Source organism: Aythya ferina (genome assembly GCF_964211825.1).
Source record: "Aythya ferina genome assembly, chromosome: 2".
NCBI lineage: Eukaryota > Metazoa > Chordata > Aves > Anseriformes > Anatidae > Aythya > Aythya ferina.
Window position 1 is genome coordinate 5,323,445 of NC_140297.1, and position 12,192 is coordinate 5,335,636.

At 43.2% G+C, this 12,192-nt stretch overlaps 1 protein-coding gene across 2 annotated transcripts in view; it reads right to left on the reverse strand.

Annotated features, from left to right (window-relative positions):
* Positions 1-12,192, reverse strand: part of PLCD1 (phospholipase C delta 1) — a 53,425-nt gene that overhangs the window by 16,095 nt on the left and 25,138 nt on the right. For both annotated transcript variants that reach the window (XM_084507697.1, XM_084507696.1), the window contains exons 3-6: positions 11,936-12,164; positions 6,912-7,041; positions 2,370-2,598; positions 1,029-1,230 (exon numbers count right to left, since the gene is read on the reverse strand). In XM_084507697.1, coding sequence (XP_084363823.1) covers positions 1,029-1,230; positions 2,370-2,598; positions 6,912-7,041; positions 11,936-12,164 — 790 coding nt within the window. The remainder of the gene's footprint in view (positions 1-1,028; positions 1,231-2,369; positions 2,599-6,911; positions 7,042-11,935; positions 12,165-12,192) is intronic.

Below are 12,192 nucleotides of genomic sequence, written 5' to 3' on the forward strand. Positions count from 1 at the left end.
GAATCACGGGATTTATTTATTTTACAGCCAGAATGTAATTTTGTAATGTTATGATACTGTAATAGGAATTCAAACAGCTGCTTTCATTAGTTTGTGCCAGATTTCACTCTCTACCCCTTCAAGCTTGTGACTCAAGATAGCCATTATTCCCTGGTAATCAGATAAATCATATACAAAGACAGAATTACAGTCATCGACTTGCTTATAAGGAAACACTGTCTCACTTGATAAAAGCACAGGTGACAACAGAAGCAAGATAAGGTGTTTGTGCAAGTTAATAAAGGCCACTGCAAACATCTGGCCGTGAGACGTCAGACAGCAGTCACTGTTAAAGGCAAAAGCAGGCAACACTTACTGTTCTGTCCAGGGATTATGTGGGAGCAGCTAAACAGCTAGAGAGACCAGGCAGAAGATTCCTGATCACTCACACCACTGCGTTAGCTCACATCCCATATCTTTTTTGGATCACTCCAGCTAGCCTTCTCCAAGACAAACCCCAGCATGGCTCTGAGGAATCGTCTATGCTGATAGTCCCAAAAGGCAGTAAGGATTGCAAATGTCATGACAGCATGCATCATTTTGGGCTTCTTCCAGTCTCTACACAGCTGTCCAGCTTTATCCCAGAAATCTCTGCACCCTCTAAGCTCTTTCACACATGATCCCATGCCATATTGAGGCTGAAGGAGTTGGGCTTATTCAGCCTGGAGAAGAGAAGGCTCAGGAGAGACCTTACAACAACCTGCCAGTGCCTAAAGGGGGCTACAGAAGAGCTGGGGAGGGACTCCCCTGCCCCAAAATATAGTAATTATTTATCTTACAGTCAGAAGAACACCACATGGGGTTCAGCAGAGACCCAGGACAAAGTGCAACATTCCCTGGTCTCAGGGTGACAGACTGCTTCTTGGTTCTCTTACATCTAGCAGCACTGGTGTCTTATAATGTGTCTCAAGCACCTTATGTCTTCTATAAGAAAGAGATCAGCACCTCACAGGCACTTAAACACATAAATACACACACCCATACATTACCTGATGTAGGCTTCTGTGCTGCTAGGACCTGTAAGCTGGTCTTCCATCAGGTAGGTATTGTGTGAGGATGACACAAAGTAGTGGCTGAGAGGTTGAGTCATGTCCTGGTAAACTTTACGGTGTGAGGAATTGAATATATTCCCATCATCAGACAGCAAGTACATCAGGAAACCGTCTTTGGTCATGGCATTACGTTTCTTGGCTGCCAGATAAATAGACAGAAACCCCTTGTTAAAATCTGACATGACCAGGTAGTGGTGCCATCTTCACCATGATGCCTGCTGATCTCCAGGGGATCCCAAAGGTAAAACGTGCTCCCTAGGCATTCAGCTAATGGTAGATATTGATGCTGTTCAGATAATGGTGACAGCTTCCTCTGTCGGAAAATGCTTTTAAAATCCCTTCACGAGCAGGCTCTTACAGCACTTACCATCCTCGATAAGACCTAAAAGTGCCAAAGACAGCACTTACTTCACCTGCTTCTAGATAGCTATAGTACAAAAATCTCCATTTGAGCACTTCAAGCCTCTTTCATGCCAACACAGACATTGTCAGATGTCAAAACATGGACAGATAAATCCTGCCTAGATTATCCAATGGCTACAAGATTTGCACAGAGTAAATGAAAAATAATGCAAATTTGGGAGAGAATTAGTATCTCCCCATCTTGAAGGACTGAGCTAGATTTCTGTCCTATTTTCAATCTGTGAAGTATCATCCCTCTCACAAAGGTATACCAGGACAGCACAGAGGCAGCCTATGATTCAGTGCTGGTTTCTTGAACATGTCCTCCAAATGCTGCAGTCTGCTGTTTTGCTTAATTTCTGAGCAGAAAAACAGTTCTGTGATTGCTCTCCTAAACAACTGCCACCTTGTTGGCCCTCTACTCAGAGATCTCATCAACTTACAGCTTTTCAGGTGCTCACATTCAAGAATATTTGCCTCCATTCCTGCTTCCGAAGAGCAGAAATATTGCTATATTCTTAACCTCGCAAGCCACCTGAGATCTTGACATTTGAATAAGCCATCAGAGCCTTTCCCATGGGAATTTCACTGCCTTGTAACCAACTGCATGTCAACCCCTCTCCAGATGCTCAGTGTGCCTAAGCCAAAAATGAACATAACTATTCCCTGGGTTCTCCTGTCCCCTCCTCTCTTAGAGCTGCTAATGTGCCCCAACAAAAAAACAATTTAATTGAAATTGAAATTGAAAATGAATTGAAAATAATTTCAAGGAAAAAAAAAATATACATAGCTGCAGAAGAAAACAACAGAAAAGCAATTCAGAGTTCATGAAGATAGCAAGATTATGACCCAAGACAACCAGGGTTTCGAACCTACCTAATTCGTTGGGCTCGTATCTCTGAATTAAGGGAGGTGCAGCAACAACAGCATCTTCTTCTTGTTGTGTCTCGTAGAGGAACCTCACTAGGTTCTGGCAGGACATGAGCCCTTCCGCATCTGCGTACTTTTGGAAGATCTTGTCTATTTCCTTTCTCTCTGTCAATATCTTGTAAAATTCCTCTATCTCATCATCCTCCAGAGCCTCTGTTTTGGACTTGTCACAGTGCTGTAAACGTAGAGGGGAGAAGGAGTGAAAACCTTCTTTCCTTTTGGCATATGCCAGCCGTAATCTGCACCAGGGCTACACAACGCAGAACACAAAATAATTGGAAACGGTTACTGGCCAGTGAATGAGAAGCGTGGTCGATGGTTCTCATTGACAAGGCCAACAGTCACATAATGGTTACAATCATTATTATTTACTCATATTATCTGTATGCTGAAGAGCACCAGGCTCCACAGAACTATGTGCTGTGCAAAACACGAGTTAAAAGGAAGGGTCTTTACAGTCTAAGCATAAATCAAGGGTCAAAAGAAATGCATCTCTTGAGATTCCTTGGAGGAATACAGGGAAACAATTAACTCAATGCATCTTAAATTGATAGAAACCCTGGCCTAAAATCTCATAAGTGGAAAAGGCCTTCCCCTTGATCCTAGTAGGTCTGAACTCAGGTCTCAAGAGACTGTCAAGGCTATTTAGTAGGGCTGGTTGCAAAGACAGCATCAAAACTGACTTAAAAAAAAATCCTGCTAAATATGTGCTTGTTTAAGTGAGGGGACAAAAATAACTCTTTTCATGGAAATTATCTATTCTTCTGCAAAAATCACCACGTAGCAAAATCTCCACAAAATTTCAAGTCATGTATCAGCTTCTCAAGGAGCTGTAATTCAAATTCTTCACGCTCCCGTGCTTCTCTACGGTTTAAACTTCTTTACTCAATAACAGCTCTGGTGGCACAATACAGTCAAGGACTTGGCTGATCACAGAAGATCAGCAGTTTAAGATATGCAATTTAGTGTCTCCATGAAGGACAGCATCTTTTCCAACAATACATATTTCCAGTTTATTTAAAATATTCCCAGGTTCAATTTTGCATCTTTTTTTTTTCTTTTTTTTTTTTTTTTCCCTGTGGCAAATCCTGATAGGAATTTTGTTGTTTTTTTTCCTAGCAGAATTCCCCACAGAGACTTGAACAACTATTCTCCAGTTATCTCTGGGATGTACACCTCTGCAGTAAATACGACCGAGCAAAAGAAGCTGCAATGGCAAGCAGGAGCCTATCTCAGAGGAATCACTTATGGCAGGGAGCATTACACTTTTTCAGTGTGCTTTCCCAGAAATTTCAGCATTTGACCCACTTTAAGTTAATGTCTTATTACTACAATGATTCCCTCTCTATCAATACAGTGAGATAGCCCCTCAGCAGTGGTGCCCTCATCTCATACAGCCTCCTGACATCCTACATTTGAGGTAAGTCTGAAAAACCTAACTTTTGGCGTGGATGCCAAACCTCCAACAGAACTTAAAGTGCTTGCAGAACATGGATTGCCTTACTTAGTTTTGGGCCTAAAAACTGTTCTTTGGATCTGATCATGCAGCAAGTGCTCCACACCACTCCAAGGAGGTAGGAGTGCATTTCGTCTTGCCCTCAAGATGGACAACATGCTGTCGGTTACTGTGCCTTAGCTGACATGTGGCAACTTGTCAAACCAGAGGAATTTAATTGTTTTTGATCTTTGATCGCTTATGACAGATAGAGCTATTGTCCTGGCTTTTATGAGCAGAATGAATGTCTCAGTCGTGCCAATCATCACACTAATCTCAGCCTAACCCTTCTAATGATCTCAGCGATGGCCACAGCGGCTTTGGCAGCTCTCCAAGCAAGATGATAATGACACTGCTTATCCCCATGCAATGCCTCCACTGGAGCCCTTCACTTGCAGTTTATGGCACACTTATAGTACCAAACAAAACAATCTTGATACATTGCATTTCACAAACTGAACCAAGAACAAAAAGTTCAACTTGTTCTGATTTCAGAATCGGATGGTTAAAAGCCATGGACTAATCTCAGGGATAGAACAATCCATTAAATGCTCAGTGCTAGAGACACCTTCAAAATGATTTTGAGCTGTCCAGGAAACATCTTTTCCTTGCTGCCTTCCACTTCTGTATGATCCTGTCCTGTGGCTTTGGCAGATCTCACAAGCTAAGCTGAGCATTAAAATTTAGCAGTTGAAAAAGGAGTGTAAAGACGGAAACCAGCTGGTGGAGACTGCAGCAATGCTGTGAATGGCAGGCATTCTTGTCTTTAAGACAAAACACAGAAAATAACATGATATGACTCCTAGGAAGCTAGCATTATAACTAATGTCCCTTTGGAATTTTGTTCATTAGTGGCCATTATAGGCTGTGATGAACATAGCACAACAGCATTGGCATCATAGTCAGATTCCAGGATGGATCAGATATGTGGTGTAAAACTGGGCTTTTTCTGCTTGGGCTACAAGAGCGCTGTATGAGAGAGAGACTCTCAACACAAAAGGCTGTATTTTAGCTCACTCATATGCACCATAAACCACGAGTTCTGAATGAACCTTCATTTGCCAGAGAGAGTCAGACCCTTTCTGATGCACCAGAATGAACATCCAGGTTGAAATGAAGTGAGCAATTACAGGATTTGCACAGTTTCTGGCTGCTTTGCATACGTCTTACTTAGGTGTGTCTAAAACCTAGACACAGACACGGAGTTATGTGACAAAAAGCAAGAAAAATATGAGAGCATGCCCTGTAGCTCCCTCTTAAATCCTTGGTCACCCTTCCTTCCTGTGACTAAATGAAGAAAAACTCACAAAGACAGTAAAGAAGATCACCATTTTAATACACTGTAATGTCTCTCAATCCATCTATATTTAGGTAATATGTAAAATGAATATGTAATTGCTTTAGGATAACTCAGTGGTCAAACGGAGTGAGACAGACACTCCCTAGAGGCAATTCACCCCACAAGAGATATGAATTAACCTCCCGAAGGTTAATTCAGAAGGTTAATTAACCTCCTCTCTTTCCGCTGGCTATACAGGAAGCTTAGAACAATTACATGTCTAATGAGGGCACTTCAACTAGCAGCCTGGATTTAGATGGGATAAGTCAGGGCTTAGTTACTACTTGGGAGTCCTTAAGCAAAAAGAGAACTGAACTTGGGCAAGTTTCCACTCCTACTGCTCCCTTCTAACTATTGCCATAACTGAAGAGGTTCATTGAATGAAAAGGAGACCGTGCCTCTGAAGATAAAAGGTGTATTTTCAGATGTTTGGTGTTTGAAGATTTAGGGACTGATTCATCGAGATACCTCTGATGCATGCGAGATACCTCCTTTAGGATGAGGTGATTCACAACCCCAGTCTCCATTATTTGCTTTATCTATGCAGACTGCAAAGGCAGCGAAGGAACTGGTGATTACTTTCAATGTATGTGCCTGCACTGGAGATTCCTAACTCCACCAGAGGAATTCCAGCCTTATTGTTATTCTTCCAGGGTTTTCCTGAACAGGGAACAAACCATAGGATATGCCAGCCACAGCAAGCAGCCTATCTGAAGGATTTTGCAAGATTAAAATTTTTAAAATCTGCTGCCCACCTTCCCATCGCTCCTTCAGAGCTACCAAAGGGAGAATAACCTCCATAAAGGAAGGATTAGAAAACTCCTCCTCTGGGGGAAGGTCCTAGCGAGACCTTGCCAACCTCCCCTGTTATCTGCTTATAGGAAGGAGCAGAACAATTACTGCCTGTACCTGCAACCACCCATGTTTACCACTGATCAGAAACAGCATTTCTGAAACTGCCCACCCATGAATTCAAATCCTTCTTCAGACAGGATGGAAGTCTGGAAATTATCCAGATGTTTTATCTCACCTCAGCAGGAAAGCTCGTTTAGAAAGACTCTTAAAACAACTTAGAATTTTTCATCCCTTTCTTATCTTCAGATAGGCTCAGCCGGCAGCTGAATCTTGAGTTAGATTTATTAGAAGTTTATGTCCCAAGTGGATTGAATGTACCTTGGGCTATAGAGCAACCAGACTCTTCCAGGTCTAGGTGCAATGCAAGTCACTTGGAATCCTCCTCCCCTGGGAAGGTAAAGGATTCATAATTTTAACCAAACTGATTTCAGGTAGGCTTAGGCATCGATATGTGGTTATGGCACACAGAACTCCTGAAACGCCTGGGACTCAAAGTGCACCTACACTGCTTTTTTCTTTTTCTCTCTCTATCCATGTTCATGCCTCCTCTTCTCTGAACCCAGGTAAAATTGGGTATCAATGGTAAAGAAAGAACACTTTAGTATAACTACACCAAAAGCACTATGCTGCCCTAACTCAGTTGTTTGTAGGAATCTGTTGAGCACCAAAACCCCCAAGTCCTTCCTTAGTAGAAGTAAAGATGCTATGAATTCACTTTAGTTTCCCAACCAAAGCTGAAAGCAGCAGGAGACCTTGTCCTCAGCCAACAGCAAGTATTTCATCTGCTTGCACTTGTTACCTGGAAAATCTCCTTGGCATGATAGTCATCAACTTCAATGTTCACTTCTTTTAGGAAGTTCTTGAGCTCTTTCAAGCTCATCTTGTTGTCTTTGTTCTTATCAGCTTTCCGCAGGCAGGTATGAATCCAACTGCAGGATGATGTAAGGAAATCTTTCCAGATCAGTACATTGTCCAAACACCACCCCTCTGTAGCCCCTGGGGGTAAGGAGGGAAATTCCTTCTAAAGACTCTGAACCACCTCTCCATGCTGCTGTAAATCAGCAACCTCCCACTGAACAGCTTGCATCAGCTCACCTTCTGCTCTGAAAGGGCACGACGGTGCTTTGGCAGCAACAAAATGCTCTGTAATACAAGCTATCATGACATGGGGAAAGCTTTTAACTACCTGGCCAAAGCTGGACCAGCTCTATTTACCCTGTAGGAGTTTCTCGTCACACCATATCACAAAACAGTCCAATCTCTCTTTTACAAAAGAAAGTGCATTCTGCTCCAGAGTGTTAAGAGGGGAGAGAGGAGGGAGTAAAAGTACAGGAAACTAATCCCAAGTACAGGAAACCAATCATTAGGGATTTGACTGATATTCAGTGTATCAAATTGAACACTGAACAGGGATTCTCCAAAAGAAACGTTGGTATTTATCTTCTTACTCACCTTCAGCTTCTGTATTTGTTTAGGGATTTCTTCCTAAATAGTCTTAAAGAACTTTGTAGTAAGCCAAAATCAAAATCAATACAAACTTTATGGATCTTGACTTTCCTCTATAAAATACATAAGGTCCATTCCTGTATCCGACTGTAATAATAGTTCCTAAAAGCTTCATTTACAATAACTTTAATATATCTATGGATCTAAAGAAATTACTATAAAACATGAGCCTCTTAATGTGACACAAGTTAATTTGAACTGGGTCTCCCATGTTTTTTAGTCTCTTGGGAAAATAATGTTAGACAGCTGACATACCTTGGAGTTTGTTGGGGTTTTTTGTTTGTTTGTTTTGTTTTGTTTTAATATTTTTTTTTTGCATCAAACAGCTGTCTCTCTATAATTTGCTTTAACTGTCAAATGACAAAGGTCACCCAGAAGAATCTCCTACTTTTCAATAGAAAAAGGATGGAAGTAACAATTAGATCTCCATGAATCTAACCAGCTATGTCTTGCACAGGAAGCATTGCTTCAAATTCATTGAAAAATAAAAATAAAAAATGCTCGATCTGGATGTTAAACAGAGAAAACTTCAGAATTATCAAATACCAGCTGGGACATATAGTGCCATAACATTTTATCTGGTCCTTTCAAAACCACCTCCAAAAAGAGGTGCTAACTGACAGCCTTTAAGGGCTATAGACATAACCCTGAAAGAGGGTATTCACCAGAGCTACCACTGGATTAAAATATTTCCAGACACTTGGAAATATGTGTAAACTGTTTGTTAGTGTTGTTGGTCTCATGGAAAGATGAACTTTCTGTCTTTAAAAATCTTGGCAGGTGCTAAACCATGACCTCACGCTGCATCCCTCTTAGCCTGGTAATATTAATATTCCTCTTTTATACACATGGAAATGAAAATAAAGAGAGGCTACATTTGCCCTGGCTCCCAAGGATACCCCAAGGCCCTGTACCAGGCTCTGGCTGGGAGCAATTCCCTATAAAACCAAGTTTGAGACACGAAGCTCCTATGTGAGCTCTCCCAGGGATGCTCTGCTGGGAGCACACCACCATCCTCCCCAGGGTGGAGAACATCAACTGTGCTCCAAGAGCATCAATCTGCTCAGCATGTCAACGTGGTGCCAACAGCAGGGCCACCCATTCCCACCCAACCCCTGCACCACCTTTAGCTCCCCTAAAAGGACAGGAGTAATGCACACCTCTAGGGAGCCAAGAGGAAAGCCTGTCTGTCGTAGCCAGACGTGGGCAGCAGGAGTGGCTACTAATTCCGTGTAGGAATTACACTGTTTGCTCTAGCCACTGCAAAAGCAAGCCACGCTTTTTTACGAGTCTGTGGTCATTTTCACTGATCACGAGCACCCAAAACTCATGCACATATCCAAAGTCCACTCTGGAAAGCAGTATGTGAACAGTAAAAGGGAACCACAAAAGAATATGCCTGGGTCTGACTGCAAATGGATGCTTTTCTCTGCTATTGCTCCCAGAAAGGCTGAGCAACGCGGGAGGGAAATCAGAGAGCCCGCGAAGAGCAGAGGCACACAGCAGGGCCTCTCACCACGAGGGTGAGAAAAATGAGACTACAGACAAGTGGAGCCTAAGCCTGTTATTTCAGAAGACCCAAACTCCTCATGCATCTGGATCCCCCTCGGGTTTGAGAGAGCTTAGAGGAGCTGGGTGAACTAAGCACTTAGACTGAAATTCTTCTCATCTGATATAAACACTGCTTTGCTGCCCTGGTTGTGGGTCTTCCTTTCACTTTACACAGCTTACTTGGGCCTGGAGAACTAGGAAGGAGCTGGTCCCATTCCTGTTTACGTCCAGAGTGCCTGCTTCCTGCCCCTTGTTTTCAAAGCATCTGCCAGCTTCAGGACTACCAGCTTTCTATGTGAAACCAAAGAGAGATGAGTGAAACCATCTGGCAGACATCCCATGAATGTGCTTGGAACAGAAATGCTGCAAAACTTCTGGTAAGTGACTCCTGACCAGAAGAAAAGCTCATATATACATTCCAGAATGGAAGCAGGCGGTGCCATGCTACCCTAATGAAAAGTTCCCTGTATTTTCTGGCCTAAAGTCATCCCTGTGCACATACCTGCAATGTTAGCTTAACAACCTATGCCAATTTGTTGAGGGCGAAATCTGAGGCTTAGAAAAACACTACTGTATGCACAAGAACATCAGAAATACTACAAGCACGAGAAGGTTTTATCTTGTAGGTATATAGAACTGGAGAGGACACAGAAGACACTAATTCCAGTCCCTTGCTACCACGGTTATAACAAATCCCACCTGCCACCAGCATGTTCTTTGCTCTCAAAACTTGTTTTCAAAATCTTGCTCAGCCCTTATTTGCTTTGCAGGGTCTTGAAGGCTGGAAAAGACCCACAGCAAGGCAGTTCTCCAGTGATGGGGGCCAAGCAGGGGACCCAACACTTCTCCTCCACAACTGACTCTTCCCCTTCTGTGCTCACAGATGCAGAGAACACTTCTGAGGTTTAAGTAAGATCTGAGTAAGCCCACGCTGCCAAGCAAACCCAGTGAAGACAGACTAAATTTAAAATCCCAGGCTTTAATTAAACATCATCAAATTTCAAATGAGAAATCATGCTGTTCTGTAATTCCAGGTTACGTTAAATGGCCTGAGACAATCCCAGATTGGAAGCCAGCACTGCACAGTAATTACTCTTCCAGAAATACGGCTTGCCTACCAACCCCATTTAGCTCTGATTCTGCTTTCCAAAGACAGTGAGGCACTTTTCCACGCTGGAAATTTACAGCTTTCTTCCCTTGCAAATGTCATTGTTATTTACCCCCCTCCCCTCAGTGATCTGGTCTCTTCTTACGGGGAAGATTTTCAGCAATATAGTCAATTTTGACATGCTCCAGGGACAAGTTTCTGTAGTCCAGATTTCCCCCACGCACCATGGGGTGGGGGCAGCCTTCGCATTCAAAAGGAAAACTGCCAGGCTGTACCATTTCTATCAGCACTGGAGCTGCAGGATTTCAGCTTGCCTGGGGACTGCTCCCTGCCACGATGGACACACAACTGCCGGCACAGCTTAGAGGCTAAAGCTTGAAAAAACACCTGAAATGATACTCATAGCGCAAGAGATAAACACACCACCATATGCACATCGGAACTAATGGAATCTTATTCCTTTAAAGAAGCTGCTCTGTGGCTGTGCAAGTGCTTATTAGGCTTCAGAGAACCCACAGAAGAGTAAAGCCTGATGAAAGCTCAGCATTTATGTGCCGTTTCCTTCATCACCAGTACATTATTACCCAGCAGGGAACCCGCATGGAGTGAAGCCTTGACTGAGGGCAAGGCTCCCCGGGGCCAGCTCAGGCTCAGACTCCAGTTTTGTGATTTTCCCCAGCTGAGGACTTCACATCTCCCTTCCTCTGCACAAATTCTTTGATGTTGAACCAGGCATGAAGCTCACGCAGCCTCCCCTCACTGCAAGCACTATCTGTTTTCCTCCCTGATAGCGGGATGCCTATTTTCGTAGAGCTTAAAGGAACTTAATATTTTATGACCCCTGCTGCTCTGTCAAATCAGGGTGAAATTGGCCAGCAGGTTCATATGTTACGGCCACGGCCTCAGGCACACAGGGATCCTAGAAAATCAAGCAAAAGCTACACCCACAGATATTCTGCTTTTACATGGATGCAAGACTTGCGGTCACAAAGCAACTTACTGAGTGAAACTTGGCCCTGGGGAAAATTCCCTGGGAATTCAGCAAAGCCAGGATTTCACCCAATAACCATCTCACTCTCCTTCTCACAGCTAATTCACTCTTCTTTCCTGCTTTGCTCCTTTTCCCTTCTGTGTCTGCATTTTCTCTAGAGCGACTGCAAACTCTTTCAGGGCAAAACTTCCTCCCATGCTGAGGCAAATAAGGAGTAGTTTCACTAAAGTCAGAGGAGCTACCCTACAGTAAACTTGGCAGAGAGAAGAGGAGAATCAGTTCCCTTGCCTTGTATTGCTGAGAAACATGATAAACAACACAGGCTTTTTATGCCTTGCCAAAAAGTGCCTGTCCTGGAGTTTACTGCAATGCAAGTGAAACAGACCCCTGAAGAATACAAAAGATAATGATCGTTTTATCTAGAGATCCCTGAAAGGGGCAATTCTTTACTTAAGGAGCTATGTGGAGCCTGACTCCACTCTCGCTTGTAGGAAAGGAAAAAAAAGCACTGGAAACCAGGGATTTGCCTGGGTGCAAAATCAATGTAAGAGAAAACTCGGTGCCCAGGGCCAATAGGAAAAAAGGGGTCTAGTCTACTATCTCCACCCACTGAGAAGGACAAGTGCTTCTTTGTGTGTGATTAATCACTTTACAAGGCAAAGGATACTGTTGGAGTTTCTGTTTCTGGTTCATGGAGTTGCTGTGGGCTATGATTTTCCCAAGGCCGCGGACCCAGTGGTTGGCATCGTCCTCTGAACTCGCAATGAGGTCCAGGTTTTTCCGCTGGTCTTTGAAGACGATGGAAAAGCAGCGATACTCTGGTACATCCTTGGCGTATTTTTCCATACCTTCTGTTTTATGGCCTGACCTCACATCCCGAATATCTTCAATGGAGACTGTGGAAAGAAAGCAGAGCCTGTTGTC